The 20,676-nt window shown below is 40.0% G+C and overlaps 1 protein-coding gene across 1 annotated transcript in view; it reads right to left on the minus strand.

Annotated features, from left to right (window-relative positions):
• Positions 1-1,518: 1,518 nt before the first annotated feature.
• Positions 1,519-20,676, minus strand: part of CUBN (cubilin (intrinsic factor-cobalamin receptor)) — a gene marked incomplete at its 3' end in the record, with an annotated part of 70,056 nt that continues 50,898 nt past the window's right edge. Inside the window, exons 28-31 of the mRNA XM_010186140.1 lie at positions 18,223-18,382; positions 9,830-10,011; positions 3,311-3,485; positions 1,519-1,700 (exon numbers count right to left, since the gene is read on the minus strand). Of these exons, the coding sequence (XP_010184442.1) occupies positions 1,519-1,700; positions 3,311-3,485; positions 9,830-10,011; positions 18,223-18,382 (699 nt within the window). The remainder of the gene's footprint in view (positions 1,701-3,310; positions 3,486-9,829; positions 10,012-18,222; positions 18,383-20,676) is intronic.

A 20,676-nucleotide genomic window follows, 5' to 3' on the forward strand; every position in this document is an offset into this window, starting at 1 on the left:
GGTAATAGAGGAAAAGGGGTATCACTGCATTGCAACAGTCTGCAAACTCTGTTCCTGCAAAGAGCTCTGCTCACACTGCCATCTCCTCTGCCAGCCGAAGGACTGATGCCTTTCAATGTTTAAAAAAAGTGTCCATATCTGGCCTATAAAGGTAATGGGAATTGTGCCTGTAACTGCAAGGAACTCATGGAGCTGAGTAATCTACAAAGTGTTTAGATAGGTACACACATCCATAGGCATCAGGCTTAAAAGATAAACTTGTGTATCATGTCTTTTCAGAATTTAGCCCTTTATTTGGGAATATATTTTTTTGCATTTTTACCAGTACTGCTATTTCAGATGGTCTGTGTTTGTCAGGCAATCTGATTTTCTACTCCTGTGTGATATCACAAACACTTGGAAATTTTTCCAATAGATTTTCCCTTTCAATGGTTCCCTGATGTAGTTAAACAATTTCAATAAAAAGACATAACCATATTTCCCTGTGCCCCAGAACCAGAAAAAAAAGAACAGTCATTGTACAAAGACACTTTGTGGCCAAATGAAGTCTCCAGTACTGCTCAGCAAAAGGAGGACACATTTTCTTTTTTCTGGTTTGGTACAAAAGAGCTTTACGGGGCAATGCTGTTAAAGTGATTCTGTTTTCAAAAGTCTCAGTTCCTGCCAAATTGAGTTCTCTGTGAATGACAGTTTATCAAGGAGAGGAAAGCTGGATTTTGGGCTACAGCCACTGTGTTTTATCTGGCTGGTACTGATCACACATGCCTTTGTACTGAGTGAAGTGCAATCTGACATCAAAGGTCAGGATTTCATGTCCCTGCTCCCAAAAAGCCAAGTGGAGACATGGAGTATTATCCATTGCTGTGCACTGATTGAGAAGCAACTTGAATTTTTGTGACATCAGCAAAAGTTCACAAACAAACAGCAGTGTTTAAGAGAGCAGGGGCTCTAAGAAGCAATTAAACAGACAGCTAAGGAGCACCTGAGTACACAGTGCATATGTAAGGGAAAATCAGCCAGCCACAAATCCCTCTGGTTGTAGACCTCCCTCTCTTTTGAGTTTGTAACAGAGTGTAGGCAATCTATGATATATGTGGGCTGTCCACCCCATAGCTTGGAATAACCTGTGGAATAAACTGTGGTATAAATGGGAAAGGGTGTTGTAACAACAGCCATCTGTGTATGAGGTTATTCCTGCAGCAACAACTACACAACTCATACCACCAAAATGAAAAATGTGGTGCCAGGATGCAGCATGCATGCTTACAAGAAATAAGAATATTTTTCCATATAGAAGTGGGAATGTGGAAGACTGCAGAAATGCATTGGTGAAGCAAAGGGAACTAGATCGTAACTGTTTAGCTGTAAATTTAAGACTTAGGTCATCACTGAATAAATACAACTATGCAACTACCCATCAGAAACCAACTGCAGCCTAGGTTGCATAGTGAGCTGCTGCTTTTGCAACCATTTCACCAGACTCATTAAGGAACTTCTGAAATTTCTATTGTTACTTACAGCAACGTTGTCATAGTTACACAAATAGTGATCTTGAATGTCAAAATCCGTGAAATTCAATAGGACTCTGTGGCTGTAGTCAACTTGGATAACCCAAGAACAATCTGTGTTGCTGTTATAAGGTTGAGGATAGTTTGGAGAATGGATTTCCCCACTGGTAGCTTGGAAAATACCACCACAACCTGAAAAAGACATAATCAGTTTTAATCACAAGCTCTTTTATGCTTAGCAAGATTCCACTTCTATTTTTAAACTAAGGGAAGAACACCTCTGTTGTTACATTTTCTGCATTAAACTTTTATGAGTGCTCCAACTGTTGAAGTTGTCCTGTCTGCAACAAAAATCAATGGAAATTACTATCAGGAAAGCATAACAGTATCATTATTGGTGAATATGCAACAATGCTTGTGCATAATGTTTCTTTCTAGCTCCAGGCTGGTAGTAGATGTTGTAAAGGCTGAAGCATTACTGCTGGTATTCCTCTATGTTAGATATTGTAAAAGCAATCAAAAATACCATTCATGAATGCTACAGGCCTAGGATACTGAAAAAGCAATGACTAGGCCTAGATTGGCATAGGGGTGAAAAAAAAATTTCTGAAAATTTAAAGACGGCTAGAAGCTCCACTTTCCCCATGAGCAGTACAATTGCAAGCCCGACATTTCTACTTCTCTACCCATGCAGTTGAGGGCTTCCTGAGGACTCCACCTTTGGGTATTTCTGACCAGAGCTCCAGTGCTCATGAATATCTAAATAACTTGGAATGAAGTGCCAGCGCTTTCAATAGGACTATTACAAACAAATAGATTTCCATATGTTGTACAGTGACAGAGGAGGGTGAGAGAAAAACATTGGGACTGCTTGTAGATGGAGACAGCCTGCTGGAAGGATAAACTCTATACTGTTATTGCATGGGTATTTTAGAGGCTAGAGTGGGGCTAAAGTACAACAGGCAAGATGATGTAAAGGGATAAGAAAGCTTTAGAGGGCCTAAGTAGAAAAAATAAGCTGCCAGATCTCAGAAGGGGATTAATTCAAAGGACTATTGTAGACTTCCTTTATTGAAAAAAATCTTGTGCCTTTCTCATAAAACTTGTGAGAATGGAGAAGTATAAACCTTGACAAACTAATGAATCAGTGTGCTTAATCAAGCAATACTGCAAAAATTAAAATCTGCCTCTCCTCACTTTTCATGGCAATTATTTTCTGATAATTCACTTTTTCTTAAGAACTCCCATGTAGAGACATGTGGTTGGGTTTTTTAAGCATGTCTCTTTTTCACTTGTTACCAGTAAGGCTTTGAACAAATAATCACATGGGGGATGGATGAATCTCATAGAGTTCAAGTAGTTACTAATCACTCCAAATATTTTTGGAGTCTTGGAGTTCTCCAAGTTAAGCCGCATTCTCAGATACTTTTCACTTTACAGTTTAAAACTAAAAGCATCATTTACCTAATCAAGGACTCTGTGTGGGTGAGTGGGTGGCTAAAACTGCTAGCATGCAAAAGTTCTTTTCTGATTACAGGAATGTCTTGATGAATTATGCAGAGAAGAAACCCCAAGGAGGTAGACTATTTCAAAAGACATAAATAGGCCTAGATTTCAGCTGGTTAGAGAATTATTTTCCTCTATGTGTTTTTCAGTATCTCTTAGTGTTACCAAATCCAGTAACACCCAAATTGTCCTTCACTTTTCAGTCCTATGCTGTTTGACTACTTTAAACACTTGCATGGCTGATCTGTGATTCTCAGACTTCCTGAATTTCTCTTGGTATTACTCAGTATACCCACCACCCGGATTTTCTTGCCAGGAGGCATTAAAACCTTTCCCTGTCACTGCTGCATCTGTCTTAAAACGGACAACGGCTGAATTGCCAGTAGTAGAGACTCGCAGTGGGTTCTGTGCTGATCTTGAAACACACAGCTGGGCTAGTCGAGGAGAGAGGAAATCAGGGCCACCATAGACCTAGAAATGGAAGAAACACTGTCAGTGTTTTTCAAAGATACCATCTGCCACACAGAATACAGGAGAACTGTTTAGCTAGGAGAAAAACAAATCAGTAAGTACTGGAAGTGATTCCACATTCTGAAATGTAAAATAGCTAATAAAGTTATTTTTTCTGCAGGTTTACATAGTATCCAAACCACCTGGCACAAGTATAAAATTCTAGATGATTACAAATCAGCCTTGCATTAAATAAGAATTTTCTGCTTTGGGGACTTTGCCACATTCTTCTTCCCTCATCCTTCCAGGGTTAGCACCTTTTTTCCATGGGGATATAAAATCAGATATTTTTGTTTGCTTGTGCAAACAAACTGTATCTCTTTGCAGGAATCTGTTCTGATATTTGGCACCCTTTGCATTTAAAAGCACAGCTAAGACTAATTTTTAAATTGGAGGTAGATTTTATCACTTTCTGATAAAACATAAAACTGATATTTTATTGACTTCAATGGCAGAATCAACATCCAAACTGGGGGATTTTGGTTAAATAAACTACATTTTAATAACACTTTTCAGAAACAAGGATATATATCATACATATTTGCCACAGAAGACAAGTTTTGACTTTTAAGAGTAATTATTTCCTACTCAGAAGAGTATTCCTCTGACACTTATAAACCAGAAAACACACATGTCCAGTGCAATTTTCAAATCCAGACATGTGATTTTGGTACCTAGTGCCTTCAGTGACTGAATTTTCTTGGCTTCTTGCATGCTAATGAAACGCCATCTGATATTAAGAGTCTCCTGCCTTCCATTGGTATGTCCCTGGTAGGACAGCAGCTGCAAAAGTCAGCTTGACAGTAACCTCAAATGTGAAAACTGGTAAAGAGAAACACCAAATAAAGAATGTGCTATTGTCATTCAGCAACTGAACTAGCAATAGATAGATTATCATTGTATCAGCATATATTATGTATAAATTCTATAGCTAAACTAGAGAATGGCAAGTTCTTACAACAAAACCAGGGAACAGGAAGATAAGGCAATGAATCACATCAAGATTTTCCCACCAGTAGCATCTCAAGTCTGCTCCAATATTTTATTGGTCTGGTAAACATCAAGAAGTTCAAAAAAAGCAATCCACAAATCTCTCTCAGGAAGTGGCAGTACTATAAAAACCAGTCTTCTATATGGCCCTTTTGCCTCTGATCCCTTCTAGATGACGGGAAACTCAATATTTTAATAAACTCTGCCAGATACTTTTTAACCTCAGAACAAGTTTGGGTTCTGTACAAACTAAATATCTGAGCAGGTCTTACAAATAGCTGAGCTAGTCCTACCTCCAGGGCTAAATGTAGTGCATTGCTGCATAATTTGATTGATCGTGTGCTCACTAACTGCTCACAGTGCCTGATACTGCTTTGCCATTAAAGGTATAAGGAAAAGATTTTTTTTAAACTGGAAAAAACATTCAGTGACTGCAGGGTAATGTGAGACCTGAGAAGCTGAAGCTTGCATCCACAGAAGAAACAAAGAATTAAGTTTTTTAGAAATGTCATAGTCTCTTAGATGTTCAAAAGATGCTATTTTGTTTTAGTGGCTGATTACACAGGCTTAATAGCTTAAACATTTCAATTTTGACTGAGACAGCACTTTTTTGCATTCTGCAGGGAGGCTGCATGACTCGAATGGAAAATGGTTCCTCTGTCCAATCGATCATCTCAAGGCATTCAAGAGAAGTCAGAATGGGTGAAATCACAGCTCAGTTTGAGAGTCTGTAATGAAGCACTCACAGCCTGGGGAAGAACCATGTTTGTCCACGGGAAGCTCAGTGTCTTCAGGAAAATCTTATTGCTTGGCTGCTTGTGAGGCCCACTGACAACTGCATTTGTCAGAAATCTGTTCAAAATGTGAATTTTAAAATGTGTTTGTGGTATACTCCCTGAGTCAGAGCCACAGCATGAGCTCTAGCAGGAACACATGCTATTAATCATCTAAACCAGCCCAGAGAAGCTATGTGGCAGAGGAAACAGCAGGAGTTTCTAATGTGCATCTAATAAGCATCATGGACCAGCCTCTCACATCATCCCTGGTGCTCCCGTGGGCCATCTGCACGTCATGGGCAAGGGAACCAAACCCAGCTCTGACATAAACCCTGCTGATTTCTGTTGTATTACCTCAGAAATGAACTTGGCCCAAGCTGAACACTTACAGTTGACCTGTTGGAAGAGAATTAAGGATTGAGAAGAAATATTGATGGAAATATGAGGTTTGTGGGTCTCCTTTACATTGTTAACTGTTCAGCAATGGCCTTCTGCACAGTTTCAAAATAAAAAGCACAGTCAAAGGAACGCTTTTTACAGTTATGAGTGTGTTTTCTTTTCTCCTTTATGCCAATTCAATTAATCAGATGCTTTCACAAGGGCTGGAACGAAAAGAGGTTAGAGCGTTTCCATGGCAAAAAACAATAAAATGTTACTTTTGGCTACAAAGAGGAAAACCAATAGTTACCACATGAAAAAAGAAGAGGGAGAAGAGAATGGATGGAAAGAATGAACTGCAGGGTGTGGTTCGCAAAGAGTCACAGGATGTCTGGGCTGCAAACAGATAAAAATAAAACCAAAAACATTTAGTCTGACCAGAGCACCTGATCCAGAGATAAAATGATGTTGGATGGCATAGCGGGGATGCAGGACACTGCCATAAAGCCCATGGTTTTAAACTGGTCTTATCATTTGCTTCTGCCCTGTTAGCTCCATTTATTGTTAACAGTCAGCATTCCAGAGTTATGAGCAACAGAAAGCTGTTTTTATGTGGTTGGTCACCCTCATGACACAGATTTTCTGGGAATAAAACTGATCCCTGGTCAGATATAACTGCCAGCAAAGAAAGAGCCTGGCTTTGACAGAGAACTAAGAATTATAGTAATACTTGGTGTTTCTTTATATGTAAATCAGAAGACCAGAGTATCTAATAAGGACATGGAAGTGCAATAGACTGATAGGATTGCTTCCTTTTCAGCTCAGCACTGCATCTGTCTGTGGCAGAATATATTTATAGTTTACAAAAATCCTGTCTATGTTAAAGAGAAGCTACCATGATAACAAAGCAGACATGGTCATTCATCTCCACATATGTATTTTCAATAGAAGCCATTTAAAAAATATTTTTTACTCTTTCATTGCGTCCTGAATGATGGCTTCTCTTTCCATGAAATATGTCTAGAAAATATCTTTAATATCAACTTAAAATTTGCTTTTATATGTTTGTAAAAGCAACAGAGTCTGATGAAGAAGAGAGAAAGACAGAATGCAAGTGTCATGAAAGAAACAAGGAGGAGGATTAAATGAGAATATGTCTAATGCCTGAGCATGCATAAGCCATGGGGAGAACTTGAGGATTTCACACACAAAATTTTTATGTCGCTATTACCGCACAGTCTTGGTGAAACATATGGCGGTACTGGGATACCGACATGGAAGGGACAGCTTTTTAGGAGGCATTGTCAATAGAAAGGGCATGGAGATGGTTGCTGTGTTTTACAAGAACAAATATGCTTCAGAAAAATGTGCAAGAGATAAATATTCAAGAAACTATGGTACAAAAGTGAAGTTAGCAGCAAAGGTGCTGCGATGGGAAAGATCTCTTAGAATTTTCTTACAATTCTCTGCCAGGTCAAAGGGAGGAGTTTGTTTCTAAGCAAAAGCTAAATGCATACAGGTGAGCAAGGTTTGTGATTACTGTGAAATTTTTATTACAAGACAGCTTCTTATTTCAGAGTAGAGAGAGTTAATGGGACAGGGAGGGACAGGGTGCAGAGCTACTTTAGTACTGATTTTGACTTCCTATTGAAATTGGAAAGTTGTTTGTCTTGAAAGAAAACAGGAAGCAGTAGAGCTCACTATACTGAGATAAGGAAAAAGTGAAATCAGGAAAGTAACTATGAGGAAAAGCAGACTTCAAACCCCAAAGTATTGGTAGATAGGATACTCCTGGGAAGATAATGTGAAAGACGTTTGTAACCTTAGTGATCACTGAAACACACTGTGTCAAAGGCACACAGGAACCTCTTTTTTTCCAACACTTTTCGAACTTGTGTGTGTGTGTGATTTTCAGCCTGAACATACATAGACAACTACAAGAAAGAAAATTACAAGATAGAGCAGCTCCTGAAAATAGTTAGCTGCATTCTTTTTTTTCCACCACTAAATCTGAGTCATCATTTGTTCTGTGCAGACTATATCAATCATGCTGTGAATTTGTAATTTTATAACAAAAGCAAGCAAATGTGTATGTGGCAAGGTACATAAAGCTCCACCAAATGCCTGCAGTTCACCAGGGAAAGCTGTTCTCTGCCAGGCAGAACCTTTGATCTTGCACTAAGACATGAACCAGTTTTTCCCAATAAATCGATTTACACTAGGTTATCAGCCAGCAGATCAGAGACAGGTGTGGGGAACTGGATGAGCCAAGATCAGGAGACAAGTAACTCAGAGGCATGCCAGTTCTGAGGACAGGGAGGCAGGGAAGTTCAAACAGCAAGGTGGGCACCTGTGCTGATGAATAAGGTTGGAAAGAAGTAAAGCATAGCAACTAAGTTTGAAATCATAAAGAAAGAAAACCCAAAACCTAAGGTGAATACCTTGCTCAGGGACACAGAATGACAAACTGTAGGATCCTCTTAACTTCTTTAAGCAATTTGTGTCTGGCAAGCCACTCATTGGTTTTAGGCCAACCCCCCACTAGTCAAAAGGTTGTCATCAAATGGGTACCAGCCATCTGTACTCTTACCAGACTGTGATAGCTCCTGGGTGACCTTTTGCAGATGTAAGCATTGTCCTTGCAGTATTCAAGAAATGGTCAACCACAGCCGACTTAGATTTCATAGCTGTTTAATGGATTCCTCTGAGCAACAGAGGCATAACTGGAGCTTACAGGCAGATTAGCTTCAATCTAGTCATCTTAGGCACAAAAAAGCAATAAAACTGCAATACAAGAGACTTCATCAATAACAAGACCAGCCAACACAGGTCACCTACTCACAGGCACTGGTCCCAGCAATGTGATGTACAGTCATACTTGCCAACGCTACTGATAGAGAATTCATTGAATACAGTTCTTACACCCAGATATTACAGAAGTCTCAAAGTCAACAGAATACTCAAAGCACAGTGTCCATTTGCTCTAGACTTCAATTTCATTGCTAAGCTGGGGAAGCCTGTTTCAGAGTAAGAAAGCTAAGTTCAGTTATACATCTCTTCTACTCATACAAATGCTTAGCAATCATCTATTTGGCATCTGTGTATTTAGGACCTGCTTTGGGATATGGGTTAAGTGTTCCATGAATATTACTGATGGTCAAAGGATCATAGGCTGGAGAAATCAAATATTCAAAGGTGAGAATAGGCAACAGTGAGTACGTGAAGGTGCTGAACAGAAAGCTGTCTAGCTGTGTGCCGCTCACACACCACATTACCCAGGAGAACAGGAGAAGAAAGATCCCAGAGGAGTGGTACAAAATCTCTTCATCAATCTTTTGGGTTTATTACAAAAACATTAAAATGTCATCCATGTATTAACATTGAAAGACCCAACAAGTATACTTCCATTAGTGATCTCAAAAGTCATTGAGAGTGATCTGGAAAGTCTATACTCCTAAAGATTTTATTCCTGAAATTATTTCTATCCCTTCTTCCTGCACTGGAAGTCTATTCAAATCTGTTAGCTGGGATTGGTCACCTGGCTGCTTCCCAACATGAGCCCAAAGATGGCATATATAACAGGACTGTCCAGTCTTATAGGTCTCTTTAAGCTCAGTAAACCCTTTGAAAGGTCCATTTTCTCCTTGTTCCACCACCCTAAACTGAATAGGACACTGCATCTTCTTTTTCCTGTGTACAAGGATTGTACACAGTTTTCAGTGCTCAGGTTTATAAACCTCCCTACTTCCTTGGAAGGTTCTACACAAGGTATCACCTTAGTTATCCACCCAGTGATCCATTATCTTCAGAAAATTTTATCTGAATGGTACAGCACCTTACACTTAGTTCTTTGTAAAAGGTGGACTTTTTACTACTAAGTTTTTCAAAGTATTGAAAAAGTATTGTCTCTTGTTAGGAAGTGTACAGTGCCTAGCATCATTATTGATTAAGGTATACAGACATCAAAGGCATAAAAGCAAAAAATAATAAGAGCATTGTGGTTTCTGTGGCAACATCTGTCGAATGTAACTGTAACCACAGCAGAGATGGGAAATTGCAGTAGAATGATTTGTTCTGTTCCTGCAGTTCTTGGGATTATCTGCTCCAGACAGAAAAGCATGTAAATTGTTTGTTTTTGAGGAGTAAATCTAATGGTCTTACCTCCAAAACATCATAGTTGCATTCTGGGTGATATTCAATGTCAAACTCCTGAATGGTGAGTTGAATGCTGCTACCAGGTGCTGTGTGAATGTACCAGATACATTCCCTGTTGCTTGGGTATCTGTTGGGGTAGCCAGGGCTGTGAAATGAACCAGAAGGACCAGAGAGTTCTGCTCCACAACCTGATAACACAGCAAAGCAGACAGTCAGTGAGGAGCTGCAGAAAAAAATCACTGTTCTGCAACAAGAAGAGGCATTAGCACCCGTTTATGCACAGAGGTGTATACTGGGCCTGAGGGTCTGCTCTGTCACAGAGAGACAAAGTCTAGCGAGGAAGCAAAACTCAGGAACTTCAGCCTGGACCTGCTGACACTGCCTGTGCCATAAGCCCTTCACCTCCTGTTTTGGCATGTTTCTCACCATACCTCAGCATCTGCTTTGACAGCTGAAGAAACAGAGACACAGAGCAAAAAAAGTTATGGTTTTTTTTTGCTACAGCCTCTAACTTTGACCAGTTCTAGAAAGCTGAATCAGATCTATCCTCAGATGTTATTGACCTCAACTAGTACACAAATAAGTCTTCCTATTGTTGCAAAAATGCCATTTCCCATTGCTTTAGAAATCATGAAATTAAAGACAATGTAATTTCCTTCACCCCACTGAGCATGATTACAAGCTGCCAAGTCACAGCGGATAAACTGGCTTTCTGACATTTGATGGGTTTAATGTTCTTTTTTTATTCAATTGTAACTGTGCAATTGTAAGACATGCCATGTTTGAAAAGTTATGTATTTTCTTCTCAGATAAGAAATTATTGTCCTAACCTCACCCCCAGCCCCTTGGATGATTAGGTTCTTGCATATTATGAGCTAGACTTGAAAAAAAAAAAGTTGCAAAATAATGGATCAAATGCAGGCCCTAATTTGACAGCACAAAGCAGCTGAACACCTGAGACTGCAGTTTTATCATTGCTTTACTGGGATATGGCATCTCCTTTTGTTGAGTTCCTGGGAAGATGCTCTTCCTGACGCAGCTACCAGGTGCAGGTGTCAGCAGGGTGAAGGCACAACAGTCCTTCCCAGCGTCAGGGCAGATACATAGATCAGATTCATGCATTCATGGTGAAACCTTACCTTTGGAGAAGCCAGCAGAGTGGCTGTGTATCAGCCACATGCAGAAAGCAAGGAAATTGTGTGTTTGATCTGATTTTATGTGTGTGTCACTCTGCCTGGGAGCAGCATTTTTTTTCCTCTCTACATTACAAGCCCCCAGGTACTTAATTTAGGCACTGGCTAATCTTTTGCTTACACAGCTTTTACGGGGTCACTCAAGATTTGTAAGCAAAGGCCACACTCCATCAATCTCTTTGGCTTCATCTCCAGAGGGAAGGTTCTGTCACATAGCAAAAAAGCCCCAAAATACGTCATAAAACCATCTAACAAACCATGAGCTCTATATTCCCAGAGACAAATACTGTCGTATGTCAGAAGTGATAAATAGCATCTGTATCACAACTTTTAGTTATAGGAGATATTTTATAACATAAAACAAGTACCCCTCTAACCTGCTCAACTAATCCACATAGATGTGTAAAACTACCCAAATCTCTACTAAATCTATGCATAATCTGCAACTCGAACAAGGTATCTTTGGCATTGCTCCACTTAACCTGTTTTTTTTCTTCAGGAAGCTATAAATCAAGATCTCCAATGAAATGCAAATACTTTCCTCAATACCTTCCATGACAAACTTGTGGTTACCGAAGGCTGGCTGCTAAGGCCCAGAAGCATTTGCCATCATCTCTGTCATGGGATCTTTCAGCTCCTTACTGAATACTTGAGTTTGGCTTTGCCACAGTTGGCTCTAGGACTTCTAGGACTGCAAAATACAAACCTATGAGAGGAAAGGGCAGCAAGTCTGAAAAGGAGCAAAGCAATAAGATGCTATTTTAAATTTTTTGAAAGTGCCATCTAAATGCAGATATGAGGAAGACTCCAGATATGCCAGCGATGTAACACAGACCTCAGTACTGGAAAAGCACTTTTTAAACACAAGAGTTCCCACAATTGAATGATGGTTAGCTATAACCCAGGAAAGCCTTTACACGGCTGAGTTTGACCTTGCAGGTGAATTGGAACAGGCTGAGTTCTTCTCCCTTTTTCCTGCCTTGCTGCACACAATGCTCCAAATCCCTGAGGTGGTTTGTGCTGCAGCCATGAAGCTGTGGCTTTTCCAATCCCTTGCAAAGCTACCAGATGTCTCTCTCAAGGAGTAAAAGAATCTTTTAAGTGCATTTGAAACCAATCTTGCCTTCAGTCCGTCTGGAAGGAGAAACAGAGAAGGTAGTGTGCTTACTTCTCCGAGGCCTGGCAGCACTGGTGGATAGATGTTAAGCCCCTGAATTTTGATATCCATGAACGTTTCAGTTCAGTCTCTTCAGTAAAGAGACAGAGAGGAAGAACGTTTCAGCATCACCCTGTTTTTCTCTCAATACCATCAGAAGATAGTCTGATTTTCCTCAAAAGAAACCAGGTCGTTGATTTTTTACAATTAGAGAAGGAGGTGAGCCTTACAGCTGAATTTGCAGGGTGAGTTACCCTCCCTTTTCCCTCAGCAGCAGAATGTCACTGAGGACAGACCTCAGGAGGGGAAAGCTGCCTTGCCGGCCTGGAAAACAGAGAGATTTCTCAGCAAACAGACGCCATGGCTCGGCTCCTGAGGGGGTGGGAACGGGGAGGCCGGAGAGTTGCAGCAAGCAAGAACAAAGCAAATTGCTATTTATCTCAGCCTGAAGAAAGCTGGGAACAGTTTAAAACTAAACAGGCAGTTATGACTCAGCTTCTCCTACTAAGAGTTTCCTGATAGCCACAAAGACATGCTTTTTAATTGAAATCTGAAATGGCTCAGATGAGTGGAAAGCTTGTGTGCTGCACTTTGAGGCACAGACATTTCTTTCTGTGCAGGCCTTGCAGGTAGCATTCAGAGTGTTCACATTACTCATGCTCCCTCTCCACAGCCGTTTATATTTTCTCTGAGCTAAACTGATACTCTCTGGATGAGGTATGTGAAGCACATGAGTAAGGATGTCAGACAGTTGTTAATGTGCCATGTCTTTTCTTCCAACTACAAATGTTCCCAGAAAAGGGTTTTTGTTAGAAGAGAAGTGACTCTTCAGTGCTCCAGTAAAAAGGAGGTAAAGTTTAGATCTCTGGGATTCATTTCTTATAATGAATGTGCTGGACTCCTGTTGCCAATCACTTATTAATAATTTGCAAACAAATCAGAAATCGCTAAAATTGCTTGAGTTTATACCCAAGTATCAACTGTATAGTTGGAAAAAAGACTCACTGATATTTGCAAATATGTGAACTTCACACCTGAACTATTTTGACTGACCTGCATATGCAATCAGAAACCTCCATATCAGAGCAGAAACATAATCCTGAACTTTCTGGCCAACTGGCAGAAAGTCTACATATTATGTTTCTGCTTTTATATGGATTAGGTAAGAATCAGTTCTGTTAGGTTTTTTTGAAAATATGGATGCTAGACGATTTTAACAAACTATTTACAGAAATACATAAGAGATTAAAACAAATGTTCCTGCCTTTAAACTCACTTGCTACTTCTATGGACCACAAAAATGAGAAAAACTCAAATAATGATAGAAAAACGTTTTGAAATGCTTACAAAAGTTGTATGGGAAAGATTTGCCCAGCCTTAGAATTTTTTTTTAAAGAAAACAAAAAAAAGGAGGGGGGGGGAAGAAAGGAATAAAGGCAGGAAGAAGGAAAGAAAGAAGGCAGGAAGGCAAGAAGGCAAGAAAGAAGGCAAGAAAGAAGGCAAGAAGGCAGGAAAGAAAGAAGGCAAGAAGGCAGGAAAGAAAGAAGGCAGGAAGGAAAGGAGGAAGGAAAGGAGGAGGAAAAGGAGGAAAAGGAGCAAGGAAGGAAGGAAGGAAGGAAGGAATATATGTAGAAGAAGACATAAGAAGACAGATTCCCTACCTTAAGATGCTTATACTAGGTTCTGAAATCTGCCTTGGCAGACACTTAAAATAATCAGAAGATATATCAAATTACATTCGTATGAATGGTGTTTAGGGTGAAGATGTACCTGTAGATGCAGATGGTTATTTATTTACATACATATATGAATATACAGGAATATATGGATGGATTTTGCATTTAAAAGGAAAACTTCAGGAGAAATGCTAGTCCTGTTTTTTCTGAAGCATGCGTTCATATGTACCGTACCCTTTTTCCTATTTTTTGAGCAAGCTAAGAAACACATTTTGATTTAACCTGGAGTGCAACCTCCATACAAAAGTAGCCTGCCTACTTTATTAAGATATTGAAATAGGACAAGTTTAAATGATGATGTAAGCATCTCAGCTAATTAAACTTCTTCCATCTCTGGCATCACCATTAAGTGAACACAAACCTTTTCACAATGTTTACATTTGTGTGCAAACATCAAATTAGAGTTTGCTTCTATTCAAAAAAATTGAATTTGTGCTGCTTTTTACTTAACAAAGTGAAAAAATGATGTGGTCTTTAGGGGTAAATAAAAATGTGGAAGCAGAACCTATAAATTGCTGCATGACTTCAGCTCTCACTGGAATAATAGTGAATAATCTGAAACCGTTCTGTCCCTAGTGAAACAGCTTTAAAAGTTTTCTCAGCACAACAATACACAGCCTTGCTGCATGTGGACAGATTTACAGACAGCTGCAATGTGGAGAAGTTTCTTACAGCTGAACTGCATGCAGCACATGTGTGGATTGTGCAGACCTCTGTGGTCATTTTGGAAACTTCAGCCCTGCAGTTAAACTGAGAAAAAAACAGAGAAGAGGTACTCTTTTAGTAGTGTAAAGGTCCTGGAATTCCCTTAAAAATGCTTAAAACAACCTACCTAACCTGGTGTTAGTTGCTAGGAAATCAGACAACAAATAGAAAGCTCAGGAAACATGTATTTGGTGGCTTTCCTTTTTTCCTCTGGCTAAAATCTAAGTAGTCATTGAAGATTGTGCAAGGAATTATTTATTGATCTTTCCATATTACTGCTTGTCTGGTTAGCAGATGGTGTTCATTAGCCAAAGAAGAATCCCTATTCTCATAAATAATTATAGCTGAATAGGGAAGTAGTAATCTGTGGAAACCTCTATTATTTGCAAGGTTTTCAGATTTATTCATGGGTATGTCTCAGCCACATGCTAGAAAAATCCATTCCATAAAATCTGAAGTGAACTGGCGTTTTTTCTGTAAAATCAGTCAGGGAGATGAAAGGATTCAGAGTTGTTCCATTGCTGTGCTCATGGTGAAAAACTTCAATAAACATTAACTGACTCTAGCTGCAAGAAGCATGTAGTATGAACGTTTCCCTATACTTCACTAGTACTTGCACAAAGTATAACTTGGATTTGATTCTGAAATACTCTGCCTTCTTGAGCAGGTTTAGTTCATAGAATATTATCCAGTGGAGCAAGTGGGATGATTTTTGTGATGAGGGTTTATGCAAGAGAGTAAAAATTCAAATGAGAAAGTTTTTATTTCTTCCTTCTCGTTTGTTAATCACTTCTATAGCTTTGATTATTATCGTTTTATCAGTCTTCTGAATTCTGGTATGCTTTTTGGTGCAAATTTTGACTATGCTGTGAAAAGCCAATTGAATTTATAAGCTCTACTGACAATCAAGCAGCAAAATGAGTAAGCTTCTAATGAAATGCAGATGTATATATAAAGCAGTCAGCTCCTACACGCACATTGCTTAATAAGGTAAGTGACGGGTCCAGGAATCATGTGTCTACTCAGATAGTGACAGTTGTCACTGGTGTAATTTTGCACTGAGAGACCTTTGCCCTTCTGGCCTCCTGCCTTTTTTTTTTTTTAAGAAAAGTAATTCAACTGGCATGCTATCTTTGCAATATCCAGACTGTTACCAAGAATTTGTTTTTTCTCAAAGGGGCCAATGTATGTCCCAAAATATATTTGCCTATATCAAGCTTCCTAATAAGCAGCGGAAGAGGAATGAGCACCTTGCAGATTCAAGCTTTCCTCTGGTGAATAATCCTCTTGAGGCCTTGACTGCAGAACAAAACATTAATGATTTAGCCAAATGTTTCAAAGCAAAACACTACAAATTTGTGTCATGTGTGGCAGCAGGGGCTCCTCACATCAGTTCTCAATGAGGTAAGCTTTTGGCTTTTTGTGATCACATAACTGTGAGCAAAGCTGCAGGTAAGAGTGTCCCAAGTGATGAGGCAACATGGTGGCAAATCTAAGTGCTGCTCTCTTTTATCACCACAGCATGCGAATGTCTTCAACAGATATCTCATGGATGTTTCACAGCTGCCAGTTAAGGAGCACATGGACGGCCTGAGAAATAGTTCACAGCAGCTTGAACTCTACAGCACACTTTTGTTACTTGAGCAGAAGTAAAAGCTCTTCTCTCAGCATTATATATAGCCTTGTTATTTTCTTGTCAGGTGAGATGTTACCAGATCCAGGTTTAGATTCTCTTAGGGATTTGCTCGCAGGGAAGAGGAGACCTGAATGCTTCACTCTGAAATACCCAACTTAAAAGGCTGCATCTCCTGCTGAGTTCCCCTAGATGAGACTTTCTCCAGTGAGCTTTTTTGTGTGCATTTGAAAGATTTTCAGAAGGGAGAAGCCAAAAAAGAACCCTGACCATATCTAATTTTATCTAGTCTAGAGCAACAATATATGCCCAGACAATGTGGCCACCAAGGGTAAGAGGAATACCCATATTTGTGCATGACAACAATCAAGGAAAAAAGGGAAGTGCCTGCAACGAACAAAAAGGCAGCAACTGTGGTCAGCTCTGGAGGAACTTGCACTCATATTACAGGCTGTCAGGAGTTGCAGCTGTGATGCTCAGAGCCAGCAATGGCATTCCCTAGGAGCCAGCCCTATCTGAACCCACAGATCCTGCTCTGCTGCTTAGACACATTAGCAGTTTGGGCCCTATGCAGTGTTAGGCTGCAGCTTAGTGCACAGGAACTAACAGAGGGGCAGTGCTGCCTGACAGAAATGGGAATGTGTCAGTGCAGAAAAGGAGTGCAGGTGGGTGGGAGAGGGCCGGAGTGTCCGGGAAATGTTTGGAGAGGGACGTGGAGGGAAAGCAGAAGACTGCTTACCACGCAGGCAGATTCTGGAAAGCTTTGAGAGCTTTACAAAAGCAAGTTAACCCAGCACCATGGCTACTGTATGGAGCTGATGTCATCTGGCCGTACATAAAAGCCTCCACTTTTTCTTCTTTTGTGCAGTCCCAGAATGACATCACCCCAAAGCACAAGGACGTACCTTTGTGCTGCAGCACTTCCCCTGCTGGCTCCTGCCACACAACTCACTCCTCCTGCATATGCCCCTCCTTTGCTCAGCAATGCTCCCTGACCTCTGCTGAATGCAAAACACCACTGTCTGGTCGATGAGAGCCCTTTGGGAGCCCGCAAACGCCAGCAGTCTGTGGTAGTGCGGAGGAGCTCCTATTCAAACAATGTATAGCCTGACGTACACCTCAGCAACCCACAGTGGGGCCTCTGCAGCCAATTTGAGCTGCTTTACAATGCTGTCAGAGATGAATGGTGTGAACTGATTAGACAGACAAGGCAACTATGGCAATTTAATTATTTTTAAGGTTGGATCCTCTTTGATGGGATGTACAATGGCACACGAATTAATCTTGTTACAGTCCAGTATTGCTGTTAAATAAACAGAGTGAAAAAGTTGCATTTGTAGCCTCACTTATGAAGAAACTGCAAACAGTTTGCAGTTGTACAGTCATTAACAGATTTGTTTATAATTGGCATGCACGCTTGCCTATTTAATGAGGCCTGTGACAGTCTTCATGACATGCAAGAACAAGAGAAAAACCACCCAAATCACATCCTGGCCAATGTTATTTCATGCAGAGAAGAGGGGTGAGGGGCAGCTGGAAGTGAATGTGTTCCCTAAGAAAACAAACACCACTAAAGAAAACTAGAGAGAATCCTGCACAGAAAACAAGTATGAAAGAATGAGGCAAACTGAGGGCTGAATGTTTCCCATTAGAATGCCCAAGTCACCCTCAGTTCCCCTGTAATAGCACACAACTCCTGTTGAGTACAGAAATTCTGCAGATGCCCCTCATCCCTGTGCCTAAAGTGTATTTCACTAACAGCTCTCCGTCTCTGATCAGATGATCTTCAAAGGTGTACATGTGCAGAAACATCCACTGGGAAAGTGTTTGAGGAATTATGAGGAAACACAATGTTTTTAGGGCTGTATTGGCTTATTCCTACTTAGCTGAGATGGGGTCCCATAAGCTGGGACTCCATTACACATACAGGGAAGAAGGAAACACACCTTCCTAGAAAATAAACCTGGTTAACTTACCATTAACATGCCACAGCATTTGAAACCCACTCCTAGCATTCAGTCCGTCAGAATAAAACACCACATGAAGGCTGCTCCCTGTAGTGCTCCCTGCCAGTGGAAGAGACCGTCCACAGAAAATGCCTATCAGGTTGGATTGTGCATCAGGCCCATCATAGAGCTGAAATGAAACAGAGAATATCCCAGTGAGTAAAAACCAGCTCTCCAATTCTTACTCTTTCATTAAGATGTCAAAGAAAAAGCAGTGAGACTTCTTGCACTGGCCACCTGTGTACAGCAGTTTGAGCTCCAAGGAGTGTGGAAAGATTTAGATGAAAAGATGAGCAAATGTAACTGCAGTATGTCTTTAAACCTGGCTGCACACTGTGTACAGTAGGAAGGTTTTGCTGTTTCTGTTTTGGTGTGTATTGGGGGTTGTTGGGGAAGAAGATAAAGGGCAAATGGCAATGAACTGAAATAGAAAGAAAAAAGGATGTCATGGGTCTGATTCGATCATTCATCTAACATACTCAGTGCCTCCAGACCCTTGGTGACAACTCTGTTTTCATCTTCATTTCTTTAAGACTGCACTCAGGTGATTTTGGGACTGACTGAACTTGTGATGGAGAAAACCAAGCAGTCAGTATCACCAGGACCTCCCAGAGCAGTGAGGACAAATTGAAAACTAAAAGCAAAGTAAATCCTCAAAAACCACAAGGCAAACTTCACATGTGCTAATTTATTGTTTCATGATCTCGTGCTGGTATCCTGCTTTGGAGGATAAGTGGGCTAAGCCATCCTTCCTGAGCTTTTGTACTTAGAAACACTTTATGATCTCCTAGCCATAATCTACATGATGGTATTTGGACAGTCAGCATGTTGTCTGATGAAGCCAGGCTGGAAATCTTTCTGTTCCCGAAAAACAGATGATAAATCCTCCATCCCACTCTTAAACATCATCACTCTAACCCATCCCCCCAAAAAAAACCCCAAAACCAAACCAACCAATAAATAAAATGCTACGGAAATATTCCTGTATTTAAATCTTGAAATCTGAACTTAATCATATACTCACATTTAAATGAAGACAATACATATTTTGATGGGGTGATAGTGGATGCTGAGATCTTTTATGCCTCTTTACATTAGTTGTCTCCAAATAGGTTTAAAGAGTCTTTCAAATTCTACTTTTCTGACTTTTTTCAAATCCAGTAAATCACACTGAATATGCATCTGTGTTCCTCACCAAACATTACAATATTCAGAGTCATTTTTCAGGGTAAAGGAGTAAGTTTTTTGCAAAGCTTTTAAAAATGAGACATTTTTGCTAAATTGCCTTTGACATATCAGATTGCCAGTTGTTGTCAAGTTTGTTACTTTACTATTTCTACTTTTGTTGCTATGACTCTTGAGTTTAGAAAAACAACTACCCTTGTGCTTTTTTATCACTTTGCCACAGTTCATCCGATTTTCTGTCTCACAGAGCACATCTTCCTAACACAACTCAGCAAATTACTGGCACAGAAACCCTGTCTGAACATTCTCTTTGTGAATTTTTGGCATGCTTCCTTTCAGAATTTCAACAAAAACTTTTCTCTGTTCTGAAGCCATCACCATAAAGTTCTCCTCATCCAAAGAATCAAATCTATGATCTCTAGAAAAACAGCCAAGGTTTATTTATCTTTGCTCTCCATTCCAATCTTTTTTCCAAATCTCTGTGAATCTCTGACCCCACCAAGAACTCTCCTACACTCAACATGTATAGTACAGAAGTAGGATATTACATAAATTTGTAAATATTGATTAACTAGCTAGCTAGCTACTATTTTTGCACGTTTTCTAGCTGACTCATATATGGGAATGAGTAATTAAACCTTCAGCTTTTCTGCTCAAGATGTTGGTCTTGCCAAACCTTCAGAAATCTTGTTGTAGATTTACAACATAGTTGGAGCCAAGAAATCTGCTCAAATGGTCTCGAATCCTCAAGCAGACAGTCTAGTTTGAATGTCTTTTTTTAATAAAAAATAAATTTGAGGTAGTTCAGCCAGAAGTTAGGGGCAAATTGCAGGAATAATTCTATGGTAATACTCCATGGCCTATTTTATGGCTGGTGACCATGAATCTTCTTCGTTTTCAATCCTCTAATACAATGAAAGACTTGGAGTATGAGAAGCATATTGCAGCTTCAGAACTATCACTCTGGTGTGATTTGCTTAGGTGAAATCACAAAAGCTTGAAAGTTTCTAATTGAAGACCCATTGCTGGTAGATCTTGCAAAGCCTTGATCAGATGTGTTTGATAATAGATATGAAATTGTCCTAAAGATTAGATGTTAAGAAGTTGAACATCCATCTGTATCCTTTCCAAATGTAAAGCATGAAGGACCACCTGACAAACAGGTGAGCTATCCCACGCCCAGCATTACAGGTATGACCTTCCTCCAAGCCAGGCTGAGAAAGCTTTACACATTTTTAT

This window comes from Mesitornis unicolor, unplaced genomic scaffold (genome assembly GCF_000695765.1).
Source record: "Mesitornis unicolor isolate BGI_N332 unplaced genomic scaffold, ASM69576v1 scaffold35646, whole genome shotgun sequence".
NCBI classification, from domain to species: Eukaryota; Metazoa; Chordata; class Aves; order Mesitornithiformes; family Mesitornithidae; genus Mesitornis; species Mesitornis unicolor.